At 35.9% G+C, this 20,612-nt stretch overlaps 1 protein-coding gene across 2 annotated transcripts in view; it reads left to right on the plus strand.

Moving 5' to 3' along the window:
* The window catches only part of REC114 (REC114 meiotic recombination protein), a 108,214-nt gene that overhangs the window by 16,736 nt on the left and 70,866 nt on the right, over positions 1–20,612 (plus strand). For both annotated transcript variants that reach the window (XM_003267189.4, XM_030814723.1), the window contains exon 2: positions 13,851–13,940. In XM_003267189.4, coding sequence (XP_003267237.1) covers positions 13,851–13,940 — 90 coding nt within the window. The remainder of the gene's footprint in view (positions 1–13,850; positions 13,941–20,612) is intronic.

Here is a 20,612-nt window from a genome sequence, read left to right on the forward strand (position 1 = left end):
GCTTTTGGGGGTTGTTAATTTCTGCAGCATACTGTAAGCTACACCTGACTGATATGGAAATTTTTTTTACTTTCGATTATGTTTAATTGAATTATGTCATGTACATTGTAGAGTGCATGGGCTTTTGAGGAAGAATCTTATAACTGATGTTCTAACATTTTTTTTTCTATGACAAAATTATTGGTTGTTCCAAAGCATTAGTTTATAAATGTTTCCAACTTGGGACCAGTCTTTGTTCTCTTTCTTCAGTAAACAAAATCTTAATTTTATTGTGTAACAGACATAGTTTTCATAGAGGCTATGGCTTGTTTATGAAGCATGATTTAAAGTAGAATTTATCTGGACAAATAACTGAAGTTTTTTTCAGCTTAGTGGTTTAAGGAGTCTAAGAAGTTTGTTTAGAATGAGGCCCAAGAGTATTAAAATTCATTCATTTTTAGGATTTATTCTCTACCCAGTATGTGCCAGACACTATGCAAGGCTCTGTTTAGAGATGGTTAAAGCATCTCTACTCAAAGAGCTAGCCAATTAAGCTCAAGTACCTGCTTATTTCAATATAGGGTGTTTTTGACTTCACAAATGACAGCACTGTATCTGAGAAATAAAGTAAGGTGTTTCCTTAACTCAAATTTGAAATATAATTTGAATATTGGAACTGTTATGAGCTTAAGTGGGCTTTGTGAGTGAATAGAAGAGCATGCCTATGAAGATACCAAAGGTGAGTGTGAGAGTTGCAGAGACCTAGGATAGGTTTGGTAATGGGAAGTACCACTTTCTGGTATAGTTAGTGATTTTTATCAGATTTAGTAGTCTGGGAAATGTTTAAAGGATATTTTAAACATGTTGGAGAAACGTTGTGGGAGTATTTGTGATAGAAATAACCAGAGTGGCCTTGACTGGTAATTTCAAAGACATAAGGAACTTATTCTTCTGTTACATGGAAAGTGTTTTGAGTAAATGTAGTCTATTTATAGCTACTGATAGAGGTGATCAAGTTAATTCTAGTAATTGTGTTTAAAAAGACTGGATAATTTCATGACCAGTAATCTTAGGGATATGTGGTAAAAGTAGGGGAATTACATCTCATGCTTTGATACGTGAGATAATTTTTGTACATTGTAAAAGAAAAAATTCATATATATATGATTACATTTTGGTGGTGGGAAGGTCTGCGTGTTATTGCTATTTTTTTTTTTATTGTTACAGTTAAAACTTTGTATTTCTGTGAAACACCAAAAAATGCTGAATTTTATTGTTTGGTAATTGGTATTTGGCAGGACCATTCTTATTAGCATAATACACTCTGCAAGTTTGTTGAAATAATTTATGAGACTCTTGCTACCAAGAGTCAGTGGGAAGGCAGTTGATAGCCTACTTAGCAATTTTGCACATTTTTCATATTTTATAGTGCATAAAATAGCAACTTGAGCCAATAAAGCTGTGACACTTTTTGAGGGGTCTTAAAAGCAGAAACCAAAACCCTTAATCTAGTACATAATTTAATTCATCACAATCTGAATAATAATACTATTTTCACCTTTCATGTAGATATAATTTAGGGTAAGTACATTTGGAATACTTTTCTGTATTTTCATACTCTTTTGACTTTTTTCTACCTGATTTTAGATTTTTCTTATTTACACATGCATGTAAATTTTGAGAAGATTCTCTGTTTAACCAATATGTAGGTTGTGCTATTGTTGTTTAACTGATGTATCAGCTTGTGATAGGGAGGTTCCAAATAAAGCTGTGTGTGCTGCTGTGTTGATGGCAACATACTGCCATAGGCGGAGGTCATGTTGATGTCAATGTTAAGCTACGTTTAGATTGGCAACTGGAACGAAGAGAAGATATAAACTTTATGTATGTTCTCTGTGACCCCTTAACATTAATGTCTTCTGTTATGATTTGGTCATTAGAGATAACATTTTTCTTTTTCTTTCTTTTTTTTTTTTTTTTTTTTTTTTAAAGACAGAGTCTTACTCTGTCACCCAGGCTGGAGTGCAGTGGTGCGATCTCGGCTCACTGCAACCTCTGCCGCCTGAGTTCAAGTGATTCTCCTGCCTCAGCCTCCTTAGTAGCTGGGATTACAGGCACCTGCCACTGTGCCCGACTAATTTTTGTATTTTTTGTAGAGATGGGGTTTCACCATCTTGGCCAGGATGGTCTTGAACTCCTGACCTTGTGATCCACCCACCTTAGCCTCCCAAAATTCTGGGATTACAGGTATGAGCCATCGCGCCTGGCCAACATTTTTCTTTAAGCTTTCCATATTGTGTTAATGTGAACATGCCAGTAGCATAAAGTTATCAGTCATTAAAGGTATTTCCCAAGGGCCAGAAATAAGCAATTTTTTTTCTCAGATACCTGGATTATGTTAGGTGTTATGATATTGGAATGTCTCGGTAGAATTAGGACATTATATTCAAATCCTAAATACAGTATCATTGTCCTTTGTGGTAAGCTGAATGCTTTTCTTAACCTTGATTCTAACTAGTTGACAAAGAACATGGAAGCCTCTAACAATTTGTATTCTAAAGCATTTCAAGCATAATCAAAGGTAGACAGAATAATATAGCGATACAAGTATGCATCATCTAGCTTTAAGAATTACCAATTCGGGCCAGGTGCGGTGGCTCACGCCTGTAATCCCAGCACTTTGGGAGGCTGAGGCGGGCGGATCATGAGGTCAGGAGATCGAGACCATCCTGGCTAACACGATGAAACCCCATCTCCACTAAAAATACAAAAAATTAGCCGGGCGTGGTAGCAGGCGCCTGTAGTCCCAGCTACTCAAGCGGCTGAGGCAGGAGAATGGCGTGGACCTGGGAGGCGGAGCTTGCCCTAAGCCGAGATCATGCCTCTGCACTCCAGCCTGGGCGACAGAGTGAGACTCCGTCTCAAAAAAAAAAAAAAAAAAAAAAAAAAAATTACCACTTACAGCTAGTCTAATTTCATCTATACCCTATCCACCTCCTTCTCATCATGTTATTTTGAAGCAAATCCCAGACATGATATCATTTTCATCAGTAATTATTTCAGTTCATATCTCTAAAAGAAAAAGGACTTTAAAAAAGCATAACCATAATACCCCAAAATTAACAATTCTGTAATATTATCAGTGTTCTTCAAATTTCAAGTAGTCTTATAATTCTTTTAAACATGGCCAAAAATTGTGATTGATTGGTGTATCTTTTAATTTTTAGGTTTCCCTGCAGTATTTCCCTGACCTCACCTCTCTCTCTTCCTTGCAGTTTAAGAAATCAGGTTGTTCTACAGAGTTTCTCAGTCTGGATTTTGCTGACCGCCATCTCTGTGTTACAGTTTAATGTGATCCTTTGTGCTCTGTGTTTCTTGTGAACTGGTCATTGAATCTAGAGGCTTTGTCAAATTCAGGTTGGATTTTCTTGTATTTTCTTTATATATCATCTGGAATATTTCTGTAAAGAAAAACATCCCCTTATCTATTAGAGGTTACCTGGTGGTTGGTTTTTATAGCAGAGCTAGGATAAATTCTTGATTCTTTCTCTTCATTTACCACTTAAAAAATGAGTTAAGCTGGGCGCTGTGGTTCACACCTGTAATTCTAGCACTTTGGGAGGCCCAGGTGGGTGAATCACTTGAGGTCAAGAGTTTGAGACCAGCTTGGCCGACATAGTGAAATCCCATCTCTACTAAAAATACAAAAATTAGCTGGGTATGGTGGCGCATGCCTGTAGTCCCAGCTACTTGGGAGGCTGAGGCAGGAGAATCACTTCAACCCACGAGACAGAGGTTTCAGTGAGCCAAGATCGTGCCACTGCACTCCAGCCTAGGTGACAGGAAAAGAAAAAAAAAAGAGTTGGTTCCCTAGATTCCTTCGGTGTTGAAGGAGGATGTTTTTGTTTTTAACTAGAAGCTTTTAAGATCTTCTTCTATCCATGGAATTCAGGAATTTAATCCGGATATGTCTAGTTATTGATTTTTTAAAAACCCCCATCCCCATTAACTCCTGGAACTTAAACCCTTTCTGTCTTCAGTCTCACTTCTTTCTGCAGCTGTAGAATATTTCATTCTATTATTTTTTCAATTGGTTCCTTTCCTCAGTCTTTTTTTTTCCCTCTACTTTAGCCCCTCTCACTAACGTTTTTTCTCCTGGATCTGAATCTTTGCTCCATGTATCTTATATTGTTACACATGATTTCTTTCTCCTAGTTTTACTCTATTTTTCTCCCACTTGCTCTTTTAAACTATTAATTTGGCCTCAATAGTGTCCATCCAATTCTTCAATTAGCTATTGAATTTTTGTATTCATAAAATAGTTTTAGCTTCGAGATTCTCCTTGTGTGAATAATAATTATATTTATTATTTAATAAGAAATATAGAAATATATATTTATTATTACAGTTATTATTTGGTTCAAACTGTTGTCAGTCTCCTCTAGCAGTTTGTTTCCCCAGGAGCCTCGTGTGTTGGGTTTTCTGTTGTTCTTCATTGCTTTAGCCCATTGGGTATGTAGCTATTTTCCTTTGTCTAACTTATGGCTCTTTTCACTCCTGGGTCTCACCTCCAAGAGTGGACACTTTCAGTGGTGAGTGTTGGGAGATGCAGAAGTCACAGGGCTGTGGGCCTCCTGTAGAGAAGTAGGAAGGACTCAGTTAACTTGGCCAACTCCTTTGTGACTTCTTGGAGGTTGAGAGACCACTAGGAACTTCAGAGCACACAGTCTGGTCTGCCCATCTTCATGAGGTCCACAAATTTCTAGGGACTAGGCTCTCTCACAAGAACTGCAGCATTGTCTTTGCTTCAGGGCTCCTTGCTTAGTACCTCCTTTCTCCTGTAGGGGGAAAGCATCCTACTAGCTCTTTTTTTGTGGACTCTGAGACCTCAGTCCACCCTTCTGGCTCTCTTGGATGATGTTTTTTTTTTTTTTTTTTTTGAGATGGAGTCTTGCTGTGTTGCCCAGTCTGGATTGCAATGGTGCAATCTCAGCTCACTGCAACCTCTGCCTCCCGGGTTCAAGAGATTAACCTGCCTTAGCCTCCTGAGTAGCTGGGATTACAGGCACCTACCACCATGCCCAGCTAATTTTTGTATTTTTAGTAGAGACAGGGTTTCGCCATCTTGGCCAGACTGGTTTCGAACTCCTGACCTCATGTGATCTGCCTGCTTCGGCCTCCCAAAGTGCTGGGCTTACAGGTGTGAGTCACTGTCCCCTGCCAGATGCTGGTCTTAATTGCTTAAGGAAAGGTAATTGGCATTTGGATTAGATTTGGAAAGAGAAGACTTCAGGGATGCAATGAAGCTACCATTTTTTCTTGAACCCCTTGGAAGTTCTTAAAATGGATATTTTCTAACTATATGAGCACATTACGTAGACCTTTTGGATGAAGGATTGCAACAGACGTCTGAAAAATCATAAGCCTGGAATTCTCCTCCCCCAGATAGCTGGTTAACTCTCATACCTTTGGTCTTTGCTCAAGCCTCACCTTCTCAGATGCCTACCTTAACCTCTCTATTTATATTGTAATATCTGTGTCCTGTCTTTGCACTTTGATTCCACTTGCCCTGCTCTATTTCTTCCCTAGCTCTTGGCATTATCTCATATACTAGATAATTTATTTACTATGTTCAGTGATGTGTCTAGAACATCTGACACCTAGAATGAATATTTTTTAAACATCTTCTTCCCCTGAATGATGAAATTATTTTCAGAAATAATCATTAAGTTAAATGAAAAATATTATGCAGCGGACATTTTCTCTTACTGAGTTTTGTTATAATAATTATGCCAAATAAATAAGAAAAATACAGTATAAGGCAGGAAAAAAATCCACAACTAGCCCATTGTTTTTATTTTATGTTATGTTATTTTATTTTATTTTGAGATGGAGTCTTGCTCTGTCACCCAGGCTGGAGTGCAGTGGTGCGATCTCAGCTCATTGCAACCTCCGCCTCCTGGGTTCAAGCGATTCTTCTGCCTCAGCCTCCTGAGTAGCTGGGACTACAGGCGCACACCACCACGCCTGGCTAATTTTTTCATTTTTTTAGTAGAGACGGGGTTTCACCAGTTGGTCAGGCTGGTCTCAATCTCTTGACCTCATGATCCGCCCACCTCGGCCTCCTGAAGTTCTGGGATTACAGGCATGAGCCACTGCGCCCGGCCACCAATTGTTTTTATATCTAGTTAATTGTTTGAACTTGGATTCTGCAGTTACAGACTGATATTTTATGTAATTGTTCATTAACTAATAAGTGAAGTTTTTTTAAGTAAAACTAAGCATTTCCAGCTGGGTTCAGTGGCTCATGCCTGTAATCCCAGCACTTTGGGAGTCCGAGGCAGATGGATCACGAGGTCAGGAGTTTGAGACCAGCCTGGCCAACATAGTGAAACCCCATCTCTACCGAAAATACAAAAAATTAGCCGAGTGTGGTGGTATGCGCCTGTAATCCCAGCTACTCGGGAGGCTGAGGCAGGAGAATCGCTTGAACCTGGGAGGCAGAGGTTGCAGTGAGCCAAGATGGTGCCATTGCATTCTAGCCTGGGCGACAGAGCAAGACTCCCTCTGGGGGAAGGAAAACAACAACAACAACAACAAAAACCTAAGCATTTCCAAAAGGTACAATTTATGCAACTATTAATAAAATTGCTGATATGTTTTATCCCCTCTTAATGTTCTTCAGTTTCAAAACACTTAATTTGAAGAGAATAAATTTCAATGTTAAAGATATTGTTCAAATTTAGTAAAATATTTTGTGAACTAAAATTTGCACTTATTAAATAAGTTACATCTTGCTATTCACACTTGTAACAGTGTTTTAAATTTTAGACACAAATACCAAAAGGTCCCATAAAAATGACAGAATTGGAGTGCCTCAAGTTGTTTCTTGGTCTTTACAATCACTGTGCTATCTTTGTTTTATTTTGAATCTATCATTTAAATGCACAAGAATGTAGTACCACAGGGATGGAAAAGCCAACTGCATCCTAAGAAAGGGTTGGAATTAAGAACTTCATGTTAAGCAGTCTTCAGGTTTAACAAAGCATGGTGCACTAATTTTGAAACAAATGTATGTGCCTAAGTTTGCATGGATGGGGGTTAGCTGTAACTGGGAGTTTCCCCAGTGAACTTATATGTAGACAACAATTTAAGAATAAATAATAAATCTGATAATTTGAAGCTTACATATATATTATTTAAACTCAGCAGTAACTGCAGTAATTATTTGGAACTTAGACCAACAAAATTTTTTTCAGGAAGGAGTATTTTTATCACTAACATTGATTAGAATTACTGGCACATGGTGGTAATAAACTGATTTTAGTCAGCTTTTTAATTGTTTATAAATTCTCTACAGACCAAGCATTCCTTTATTGCCAGCACCTGCAGTGTACTGCTCCCAACATCCCACCTTTGATATGTCACTAATTATATTTGTTGTTTATTGTCTGTATCCTTGCTCTGCATCACCATTTCATGCTTGCTCCATTAGGATGAGGATTTGTGTTTTGTTCAGTGATACTGCAATCATATTTGTTGAATGGAAGAAATGAATTAATGAAGTTAAAGTTCAGAGACTTTCTATGTCTTTTTTCTTCTCCAAATTATAAGAGGGATCAGTACATAGTGGATACTTTGCTATTGTTAACTCACTGACTTAAATGCTTGGCATGTAGTCTCTTTGGACTCTTGCATTTCTTGAAAAATTTGGAATTTTGATTGGGATTGGATAGATCAACTTGGAGAATTGGCGTCTGTACTAATTTCTTACTGCTGCTGTAACAAGCTATAAACTTAGTGGCTTAAAACAACGCAAACATTAGCTTATAGTTCTAGAGGTCAGAAATTTTAAATGGGTTTATTGAGCTAAAATCAAGGTGTCAGGAGGACTGCATTCCTTCTGGAGGCTCAAGAATCCTTTTTTTTCTTTTTTTTTTTTCCTGGCCTTCTCTAACACATAGAGGTTGCCTGCATTCCTTAGTTTGTTACCCACCTTCCATCCTCAATGCCAGCAATCACATTCCTTCTCTTTCTGCCTCCCTCTTTCCCTTATAAGGATGCTTCTGATTACAATAGGTTCACCTGGATAATTCAGGGCTATGTCTCCAGCTCAAGATATTTTAACTTAATCACATATGCAACATCCCTTTGCTATGTAAGATAACATATTACAGGTTCCAGGTATTAAGACGTAGACATCATTAGGGGGACCATTGTTCTGCCTATTACAGCATTTTAATAATATTAAATCTTCCTGTCTGTGAACAAAATATTTCTCTCCATATATTTAAGTGTTCTTAAATTTCTCTCAATTTTCAATGTGCTGGTCTTCTTTTGTCATATTTATCCCTTAGTATTTTGTATTTTTGATGTTGTAAATTTTGATGCTTTTAAAATTTCAGGTTCTAGTTCTTCATTAGTGTATGTAAATACAATTGGTTTTTATTTATTGCTCTTATGTAACCTTTCTAAAATTCACTTATTAGTTCTAGTAAAATCAACTGGATTTTCTACATAGATGATCATGTTGTCTGTGATTAAAGACAGTTTTACTTCTTTCCAATCTGGATGCTTTTTCATTCTTTTTCCTGTCTGATTACAGTGGTAAGAAGTTCTGTTAACAATGTTGAATAGAAGTGGTGAAAGTGGACATCTTGTCTTGTTTCGTAGGGAGAAAGCTTTCAGTATGAAGTTAACTGTAGGTTTTTTTTTTTTTTTATACATGCCCTCTATCAGCTTGAGGAAGTTACTTCTATTCCTGGTTTGCTGAGTTTTAAAATCAGGAATAGATGTTGGATTTTGTCAAATGTTTTTTCTACATTCTCTCGTATTGAGGTGATCATATGGCTTTTTTTTTTTAATATGTTAACATGGTGAATTACTTTGAGTTCACAATATTTCAGATTTCCCTTTTAATTTCTTATTTACCCATGAGTAAATAAGAATATTTGGGGTTTTTTTTTCAGACCTTTCTGTTATTGATTTCTAATTTAATTCATCTGTGCTCAGGTAACATTCTCTTAAATCAACCCAAACTTGTTCTGTGGCTCAGAATATAGTCTTTGTGAATGCTCTGTGTATACTTGAGAAGAATGTGTTTTGTGTTGGTGTTAGATGGAGTGTTGAATAAATGTCGATCAATCATGTTGGTTGACAGTTGCTCAAGTCTACTATATACTTGGTGATTTGCTATGTGCTTTTTCTATCAGTTATTGAGAGAGGGGTATTAAAATCTGACTGTAATTGTGAACTTGTCTATTTCCCCTTACAGTTCTATCACTTACTGCTTTGTGTATTTTTAAGCTCTTTCTTGGAGGAATACATGTTTGGGATGATTGTCTTTCTTGATTAATTGACCCTTTTATTATTTGAAATGACCTTCTTTGTAACCTTTTGATATTCTTGTCTAATATTAATAAAACCACTCCAGTTTTTATTTTTTATTTTTATCTTTTTAGTGAAAGAGTCTCACTGTGTTACCCAGGCCTCTGGGTGCAGTGTGCAGAGTGCAGTGGTGCAATCATAGCTTACAGCAGCCTCGAACTCCTGAGCTCAAGTGATCCTTCTGCTTCAGCCTCCCAAGCAGCTGGGACTACAGGCGTGTATCACCATGCCTGGCTAATTTTTAAAATTTCTGTAGAAATTGAGTCTTGCCATGTTGCCCAGGCTGATCTCAAATTCCTGGCCTTAGGCAAGCCTTAGACTCTTTTTTTTTTTTTTTTTTTTTTTTTTTTTTTTTTTTTAAAAGACTGTCTCCCTCTGTTGTCCAGGCTGGAGTGCAGTGGCGCGATCTTGGCTCACTGCAAGCTCCACCTCCCGGGTTCACGCCATTCTCCTGCCTCAGCCTCCCGAGTAGCTGGGACTACAGGTGCCCGCCACCATGCCTGGCTAATTTTTTGTATTTTTAGTAGAGATGGGGTTTCACCGTGTTAGCCAGGGCAAGCCTGTGCTGAGATTGTAGGAGTGAGCCGCTGTGCCTGGCCTTACTCCAGCTTTCTTTTGACTAGCATTAGCTTGGTATATATTTTTTCTATCCTTTTGTTTTTAACCTGTTTGTTTTTATATTTAAAGTGCATTTCTTGTAGGCAGCATATGGTTTGTTTTGTCTTTTTATCCAATCTGACAACCTCTGCCTTTAATTGAGGTATTTACATTTAAATGTATTATTACATTTAATATGATTATTGATAGGGTTGGGTTTAAGTCTGTTATCTTGCTATTTGTTTTATAATTTTCCCTTGTGTTCTTTGTTCCCTTTTAATTTTGATCCTGCCTTTTGTTTGGATTAATTGAATATTGTTTATCAATATAATCCCATTTATCAGTTATCTTTTAAAGATAGATAAAATTTTTATGTATTTGCCCATGTAATTACTATTTCCAGCACTCTTTATTCTTTTGTGGAGATCTTAGTTTTTATCTGGTATAATTTTCTTTCTTCCTGAAGGACTTCCTTTCACATTTCTTTCAGTGCAGATCTGCTGGTGATGAATTCTTTCTGAAGACATCTTTATTTCGTTTGAAAATTTTGCATTTTAATATGGTACCTTCATTTAGAAGTTAATATTTACTTAACCATCCAACAAAATATTGGGTGTCTCTTGTGTGCCAGGTACTATCCTAGGCATTTGAATATAACAGTGTCCAAAACGGGGAAAAAAATTCTGTATCTTCGTGGAGCTTGATTTCTGCTCAGGGAAAACTGGTAACAAGTAAATATAACAAAGTGGTAAGAGCTATGGATAAAAATAAAGCTGGAGAAGGCAATGGGAGTAGTGTGGTTTAGGTAACATGGGGGAGTTTTCAGTTGGATGGTTAGGAAAAGTTTTACCTGAAAACATGATATTTAAGCCAAGGTTTGAAGATGGAGTGAGTCATGTGGTATCTAGGAGAAGAGAATTTCAGATAGAACAGCAATTGTGAAAGCCCTGAGGTTTATAATAATCAGTGTGCCTAGTGGGTTCAGGGAGCAGGAAGGAGGCTAGTGTGGCTGATCAGAGTGCACAGTGGGTGGGTGCTAGAGGACAAGAGCAGACAGGCAGTGGAAGGGCCTAGACCATGGAGTGCATTGCAGGAGCTTCTGAATGAGATAGGGAGCTATTGCAGGGCTGTAAGCTGGAAATGACATGATCTGACTTATATTTTTAAAGGATCACTGTGGCTACTGTATAGAGAATAAACTCTGTGTTGGAGAAGGGAAGCAAGAACAGAAATGGAAAAGTCAGTTAGGAGATTATTATAATAATCCAACTAGAGAGAATGATAATTTAGACAAGACCTGTAAGAAGTGATTGAATTATGGGTATTTTGAAGATAGACATGAAGGATTTGCTGATGGATTGGATATGGGTGTGAGAAAAGGAGTCAAGAATGATTCCATGGTTTAGCTGAAGAAATGGAAGGAAAGAATTAATTTCTTCAGTGTTGCATATAGAAACCTGAAAAAGAAGAAAATTATTTTCTGAGGTGAAAATATTGTGGGGTCAAATGTCTACAACAGCCTAGCACAGGGTAGGTACTTTGTAAATAATGAATGAGAAGGTTAGGAGTTCAAGTTAGGGACTGTTAATTTTGAGATAACTATTAAACCTTTACATGGAGATGTTGATTGGGTGATTAAATGTAGCAATTTGGAGGGCAAGAGAGTAGTCTAAACTGGGGCTCTCCTGGAAGTTGTTGGCCATGATTTGAAAAAAATAAAATAATTTGGGAAAAATAGAAATCTTTATAATGAGTGTTTCTATCCAACAAGAGACATATGTAAGAATGTTCATAACAGCATTATTTGTAGTGAACCTAAACTGGAAAAAATACCCATCAGCAAAAAAAAAAAAAAAAAAAAAAAAAAAAAAAAAAAAAAAAGTGGTATCGTCATAGAATGTATTCAAGAATAATGAAAATGAATACACATGCAACAACATTGATGAAGCCAAATGTCAATTCTTTATGATTCCACTCATATAATTAAAACTAAAGTATGGTGTTAGAAGTCAGGGTGGGAGATTATTTTAAGGGAAAAAGAAGCAGATAGTGATTTTAAGACGGCAAACACTAGAGGACCTTCTGGAAATCTGGTAATGTTCTATTTCTTCATCTGGGTGATGTGTTTGCTTTGTCGTCGTTCATTGAGCTGTACACTTATATTTTGATGCTTTTTGGTATATATGTTACATTTCTTAAAACATTAAACTATCATGTAACACATTGCCTTCCAAAGAATTCGTTGACCAGACTGTAGTTGTGAAAGCTGTACTTGACTCCTAGCTATGCTTCTGGTTCTAACTAGTCATAAAACACACAGGATAATTCATTTAAACTGTGACAGGAAGAGTGTTGTGCCACTGACCAAGTTCCAAATACTGGGAAAGAGGGAGAATTACAACCACTGAAGGAATTAGTGCAGGTCTTATCGTATCCCCTTTGATATCTAAAATGTTATTCACTTTTTAAGTTTGGAATTTAAAATGAATTAGAGAAAACACAGTAGAAATCTTGGATTTAAAAATAGCATTAAAACTCCAAACCCCACATATGAAACTATAAGAGCATTATTAGTAGAATGCAGTAACCTCATAAAAACATATCTAAGTTGAATTAGGTATGTGTTAATTATTTTGAACTTTGGGCATTAAGATGAGTCTATAACTTATTGTTTATATAAGGATGTTTACCTTACAGTGTTAATTAAGGATATGAAAGCCACCTATATAGTATAGTCACTTAAGACCCAGATCCCACTCTAATGTATCTATCAGTCATGTCCTTCCTGACATTTTGATTTAATTTCTTCGGTTCTTCACTACATCTCAATAGGTTGGAACTATAGATCAAATCTAACAAGATAAAATATAATGGGGCTAATCCAAGGTTTTATGTTCAGGTTCAAGATGAATAAAGGGAAGTATCATTTACCAACATAGGTAATGAAGTGTCAGGAGGTTATATTGATTTAAGATCAAACTCTTCAGTGTACTACCCTCTCAAAAAGTTAATGTGATTATAGGCAACACTATTGCAAGTAATGGGAGATAATTAGACTACACCAAGCAGATTACGTAAGTTTATGGCACCATATTTTAAGAGTGACACTGACAAACTAGAGCTTATCCAAAGGAAAGCACCAGATGTTAAGGGGTTATGAAAAATGGATGGCCGGGTGCGATGGCTCACGCCTGTAATCCCAGCACTTTGGGAGGCTGAGGTGGGCAGATACTTGAGGTCAGGAGTTCGAGACCAGCCTGACGAACATGGTGAAACCCCATCTGCACTAAAAATACAAAAATTAACTGGGCATGGTGGCGCATGCCTGTAATCCCAGCTACTCGCGAGGCTGAGGCAGGAGAATCGCTTGAACACATAAGGCAGAGGTTGCTGTGAGCCGAGATCACACCATTGCACTGCAGCCTGGGCAACAAGAGCAAAACTCTGTCTCCAAAAAAAAAGAAAAGAAAAATGGATTACATGGTGGAAGAAATTGGGACTGTGAAGTCTTACAGCAACTCTTTAAGGTGCTATCTCCATTTTACAGAAAGAATACTGAGGCTCAGAGAGAATAAATTATTTATTAAAATGTAACTAAAAAGTGGTTGGCTCAGGACCCACAACTCATGATTCTTAATCTGATATTCTTTCTGTTTCAAAATATTGGCTTTTAATTTTATTTTTTAAAAGTCTGGCTGTTAGCCTCTATATATGGGGAAACTTAAAGCTGTAAGGGAGGGGTTACAGATTAAATGAATGCAAAAGTGAAGAGAATGCTCGGAGTAGAAAGATCAATATGAGAAAACAGCTTGGTCATCAGTATTATAAGTTTATCAGTTATAGAAATGTATTCTCTTTTACATATTTTTCTCTTTCTCTCTTTCAAGGTTTTTGATTCCAATGAAGAATCTGGGTGTCTTGTTCTCACCATAGTTATATCAGGTCATTTCTTCATTTTCAAAGGACAGACACTACTGGTAGGTTTTATGCATAATAGTTTAATATGGAAATATATCTTTGTCTTCTTAGCTTTGCATGAATTTTTGTATCCTCAAGCTTCTTCAGTCTCACTGAAATTCATCAAGGTCAACACATTAAGCATTTATCAAATGTGCCATGACAGTGGGAAATACAGAAACGTACTGAATATTGCCTGACCTAAAGGGGTTTAGGATTTTGTTGGGAGTCAGAGTGGATCAAAAGATTGAAATTAACCAGTATGATAAAGGATTCTGCAGTAAGGGAGATTGAGTTAAGATAGGCTTGTTAACAGAGACAAGTGTGGAAGGTTTTCCAGATACGGAAAACAGCATATGCAAGGGGATAGATTTTCAGAAATAAAGAAAACAAAAAGGTGTTATTGTTAATTGATAGAGTCCTCTGTAAAACTCTAATTCTACGGTGATGCATGTGTTCTTTATTCTGAATATATGTACACTTTAGGAAATTTTGAAATGAAGAAATATGTAAAGAAAATAAGAATCAACTTGGTTGAAAGTTTAGGTTTTATTTGGTACATAGAAACCAAATGAAAGAACAAAAACAATTGGTAACTTCCAATCAAAGGAATTGTACAAGAAAGGAACATATAATGGAAAGTTATTATATCATTTAGCTGTGAATGGGGTCTACATTGACATAAATTCATACAACAAATATTTACTATCTACATGGGCAAATTTAACAAATATTTATTGAGTAATTATATATGCTAGGCATTTTATGGGATTCTAGGGATATAGCAGTGAACAGTGAAGACAGAAATCCCTTTCATCATGGGGATATCATCATTCTAGTGGGGGAAAAACAGCAATAAGCAAATAGGTCAAATACATTTAAAAGACATTAATTTTTTTTGGATCGCTTACATGTTCTATCATAATATGGTAGGATCTCACATGTGTATATTGTGATAATTCATCTTTCCGCTTAAATATAGCCTTCTCATTGAATGTGAAATGACCTGCAAAGTCATCTTTGTATTCCTTGTGACTTTTAAAACTGCAGCATGAGTTGTACTATTTTGCTTTATCTGCTACTGTCAGGGTCTGCATCAGTTGCAAGAGATAAGGTTTCTTCAGCTGCTAATGGGTACTGGAAATGGTAGACTTCAAGGATACCTAGTGCACAGCTAGTTCTCCCTGCCAGTATCATGGGTCTTTGCTGAATGGTGGCATTAATGCAGTTTGGCTTCCTCAGGCATAGGAGACCACCCCATACTGTGTCTTTGCTCCATCTTTTTGCCCCAATGGTAACTATTATGAACAAATGGATAGAAATTTCTTTGTATCACACATAGAATGATTTTTGCGCTGTAGTCACAAAACCAAGTTTATCAAATTCCAGGATACCCACTACTGAGAAATGTAAGGATAACTGCAATTTGGTGCATGTTGCATATACAGTCATGTGTCTCATCACAACATATTAGTCAAGAGAGGACCACAGATATGATAGTGATCCCATTAGATTATAAGGGGGCTGAAAAATTCCTATCACCCGTGACGTCTTGATGATACTGGCCCTTGTAGGCATAGGCTAATGTGCATGTTTGTGTCTTAGTTTTTAACAAAAGGTTTTTAAAATACAACAATTTTAAAAATGTAAAAATAGAAAAAATATTGTATATGTTTTAAGTTATTGTAAAACAGCCCAAATGTTTTTTAAATTTTTTTTGAAGTTTATAATGTAAAAATGTTACAGTAAGCTAAGGTTAATTTATGATTGAAGAAAGATACTTTTTAAAATTTATTTATAAAAAATAGTCATTAAGGAAATGCAAATTAAAACCACCATGAGATAACACTACACACTTATTAGGATAGTTAACTGAGCGTACAGTGTTTATAAAGTCCACAGTAGTGTACAGTAATGTCCTAGGCCATCACATTCATTCACCACTCACTCACTCATCCAGAGCAATTTTCACCTTGCAAACTACATTCATGGTAAGTGCCCTATACAGGTGTAATGTTTACTGTACCTTCTCTATGCTTAGATATACACATATTTAGCATTGTGTTACTGTTACAGTTGCCTACAGTGTTCAGTACAGTAACATGCTGTACAGGTTTGTAGCCTAGGAGCAATAGGCTATTCCACATGGCCTAGGTATGTAGTAGGCTGTACCATCGAGGTTTGCATAAGCGTACTCTATGATAGTCACACAATGACAAGATCACCTAATGACACATTTCTTAGAACATATCCCCATTTTTAAGTGACATATGACTATACATATATAACTTAAATATTGTAATTTGTTTAATCTTTTTTAAGATTATTTTTAAAAATCACTTTTTTGAGGTATAATTTACATAAAATTCACTGACTTTAAATGTTCAATTTGATATGTTTTAATAAATCTATATAGTCATGTAACCATCATCACAATCATGATACAGAACATTTCAATTAACCCAATTTCCTTGTGCCTCTTTGCAGTGAGCTTCTCTGCCCACCCTCAGCACCTAGAAACCATTGATCTGCTGTCACTCTAGTTTTGCCTTTTTTAAAACAATTTTTATTTATATATATCTTTAATTGACATAAAATTGTACATGTTTACTGTGTACATTATTTTGAATTATATATACATTGTAAAATGACTAAATCTAGCTAATTAACATATGCATTACCTCACTGTAGTTTTGCCTTTTCTAGAATTCATGTAATGGAATCATATGATATGTAGTCTTTTCAGTTGGGCTTCTTCCATTCATTGTAATTTGAGATTCATCTCTGTTGTTCCATGTTATCAGTAGTTGATTCCTTTTCATTAATGAAAAATATTCCATTGCATAGGTAAACCTATTTTGCTTATCCATTCAACTTTTGAGGGACATTGGGGTAGTTTTCATTGTTTCAGCTGTTATGAATAACACTACTGAATATTTGTATATGAGCCTTTGGGCATGTTTTCATTTTTCATCGTTAAATGTCCAAGAGAAGAACCGCTGAGTCATATGGTGTGTCTGTGTTTAACTGTATAGGAAACTGCAAAACTGTTTTCTAAAGTTGCATTCTCATAAGCAACGTAGGAGGGTTCCACATGTTCCACATCCTCACCAACACTTGGTATTGTCAGTCTTTTTAATTTTAACTATCCTAATAAGTGTGTAGTATTATCTCATGGTGGTTTTAATTTGCATTTCTTTAGTGACTAATACTGTTGAGCATCTTTTCATGTATTTGCCATTTGTATATCTCATTGGTGAAGTGTCTGTTCGTGTCTTTTAACCATTTTTGAGTTGTTTGCCTTCTTATATTCGAATTAAGAATTCTTACTCTGGTTACAGCTCTTTTATCAGAAACGTGTTCTTCGAATATTTCTACCAGTTTATAGCTTACCTTTTCATTTCTTTGTGTCTTTTGAAGAGCAGAAGTTAAAAATTTTGAAGTTCGATATTTTTTTCTCTTATGGTTTATCCTTTTTGTATACTACTTAGGAAATTTTTACCTATGCCAAGATTGCAAAGTCGTTTTTTTTGAGTCAGGATCTTGCTCTGTTACCTAGGCTGGAGTACAGTGGTGTGATCACAGCTCACTGCAGCCTTGACCTCCCAGGCCCAAGTAGTTCTCCCATCTCAGCCTCCTGAGTAGCTGGGACTGTAGGCACACACCATCATGCCTGGCTAATTTGTTATAGTTTTTGTAGAGACAGGATCTCACTATGTTGCCTAGGCTGCTCTCAAACTCCTGGACTCAGGCGATCCTCTCACCTCGGCTTCCCAAAGTGTTGGGATAGGCATGAGCACTGTGCCTGGCTGCAAAGATTTTTAAAAATGTTTTCTTCTAGAAGTTTTATGCTTTCAGCTCTTCTATTTAGGCCTCTAGTTCATTATGAATTTTTTTAGTATTTAATATTAATATTTTTTATTTTTATTTCATGTAGTGGTCCTTCTTTCCCACAATTAAAGCAATGCGGTATTGATAAAAATTACTATATTATGGAATGTAATCATGGATCTTAGGCAATTTACTTCTGGAACCATTGAATTAATTTTAATATATGGTGACAGTTAAGAATTTGGGTTTATTGGCTGGGCGTGGTGGCTCACGCCTGTAATCCCAGCACTTTGTGAGGCCAAGGTGGGTGGATCACCTGAGGTCAGGAGTTCGAGACCAGCTTGGCCAACATGGTGAAACCCCATCTCTACTAAAAATATAAAAACTAGCCTGGCATGGTGGTGGGCGCCTGTAATCCCAACTACTCAGGAGGCGGAGGTGGGAGAATTGCTTGAACCCAGGAGACAGTTGCAGTGAGCCGACACGGTGCCACTGCACTCCAGCCTTGGTGACAGAGTGAGACTCTGTCTCAAAAAAAAAAAAAAAAAAAAAAAAAGAATTTGGGTTTATTTTTTGCACATGGATATCAATTATTTTAGTACCATTAATTGAAAAGACTAGCTTTCCCTCATTGAATTACCTGGGTATCATTGTTGAAAATTAATTTGCTAAGTATGTGTTAGTCTATTTCTGGACTCTTTTGTTCTGTTGATCTATATGTCTATCCTTACTCCAGTAACACACTGTCTTCTGCTTTGTTGTAATTTTTGAAATCAGGTAGTTTAATTCTTCCAACTGTGTTCTTTTTCAAAGTTGTTTTGACTATTATAGGTCATTTGCATTTCCATATAAATTTTAGAATGACGTTTCCTACAAAAAAGCTTGCTGGGATTTTGATGGGACTGATTTGAATCTATAAATCAATTTAAGAAGAATTGACTTCTTTTACCATCTTCTAACTAGTGAATATATTTAAAACTCTCCATTTATTGATTTCTCTCATCAGTGTTTTATAGTTTTCACAATACAGGTCTTGCACATACTTTGCTAAATTTATCCACACGTATTTCATATTTTTTATGTTCTTGTAGGTAGAATTTTAAAATTTCAGTATCTAATAGTTTGTTGCTGATGTGTAGAAACATAATTGATTTTTAAATATTGACCTTGTATCCTGTGATCTTGCTAAACTCATTAGTTCTGCAGCTTTTTTGTAAATTCTTTAGGGTTTTCTACATACATGGTCTGTGTTCCGTAAATAAAGATGTTTTACATTCTTCCTTTCAATCTGTATACTCTCCCTGCCCGCCTCACCTGCTTCCCACAGATTATGCTGGCTAGGATGTCCTTTTCAATGTTGAATAGCAATGGTGAGAGTTGATATCCTTGCCTTGTTTCCCCATCTTAGGGGAAAAGCATTTAGTCTTTTCACCATTAAATATAATGTTAGCTGTAGGTTTTTTTTGTAGATCCAATTCATAAAACCAAGGAAGTTCCCTTCTATTCCTAGTTTGCTAAGGGACTTGTTTTTTCCCTTTGAGCTTCTGGTATTTATCTATTTTTAAATAAAAATTATATATATTTATATATATATAAAATTAAGGTATACAATGTAATGTTTTGATATACATTGTAAAACGATGACTAGTCAAACTAATTAACATATCGTTACCTCACAATTACCATTTCATATATGTATGGTGAGAATACTTAAGATCTATTCTAGCAGATTTCAAATATACAGTATAGTGCTATTATCTATACTTATGCTGTACATTAGATCTCTAGAATTTATTCATCCTATATAACTGAAGCTTCATACCCTTTGACCAACATCTCCTCATTTTCTCCACCTTCCCTGGCCCACCCCTAGTAACCACTATTCTACTCTCTGCTTCTATGAATTTTACTATTTTAGATCTCATATATAAGTGAGATCATGTAATTTTTGTGTGTCTGGCTTATTTCACTTAGCATAATGTATTCCAGGTTCATCCATGTTGCTGAAAATGGTAGGATGCCTTCTTTTTTGAGGCTGAATAATATTCGTGTGTGTATATGTACCTATATACATAACAATTTTTTGTCCACTTATCCACTGATGGACACTTAGTTTATTTCTGTATCTTGACTATTGTTAATAATGCTGCAGTGAATGTGGAGTACAGATACCTCTTCAAAATACTAATTTCATTTCCTTTGGATATATACCTGGAAGTGGGATTGCTGGATCATATGGTAATTCTATTTATAATTTTTTGAGGAAACTCCATACTATTTCCCAAAATGGCTATACCAATTTACATTACCACCAACATTGTACAAGGATTCCTTTTTCTCCATATCCTCACCAATACTTCTTGTCTTCTGTCTCTTTAATAGTAGCCATCCTAAGAAGTATCCCCTAAGAGGGGATAATGTCATTGTGGTATTAATTTGCGTTTCCCTGATGATTAGTAATGTTGAACACTTTTTCTTATACCTGTTGGCCATTTCTATGTCATTTGTGGAAAATGCTTATTCAGGTCCTTTGCTAATTTTTTTTATTTTTATTTTTTTAAAATGGAGTTTCGTTCTTGTCACCCAGGCTGAATAATAAATAAATTAAACAAATTTATTATTTAAAATAAATTTTAAATTTTATAATAAAAATGTTCAATTATTACTGAATCAACCTTTATTGTAGAAGTATTTGATTTTTAAAATTATGCACATGTGTAAGTGTGATTAAAAATAATACATATTTAAAATATATTTTGCCCCCTAAATTACAGAATAATTTTCATCAGTTCATGCCATTTATTCATAATCTTTCTTAGCCTCCACAAAAAGCAACACATAGAAGAGCAAACACATTTGGA

This window comes from Nomascus leucogenys, chromosome 6, assembly GCF_006542625.1.
Source record: "Nomascus leucogenys isolate Asia chromosome 6, Asia_NLE_v1, whole genome shotgun sequence".
Classification (NCBI taxonomy): Eukaryota; Metazoa; Chordata; class Mammalia; order Primates; family Hylobatidae; genus Nomascus; species Nomascus leucogenys.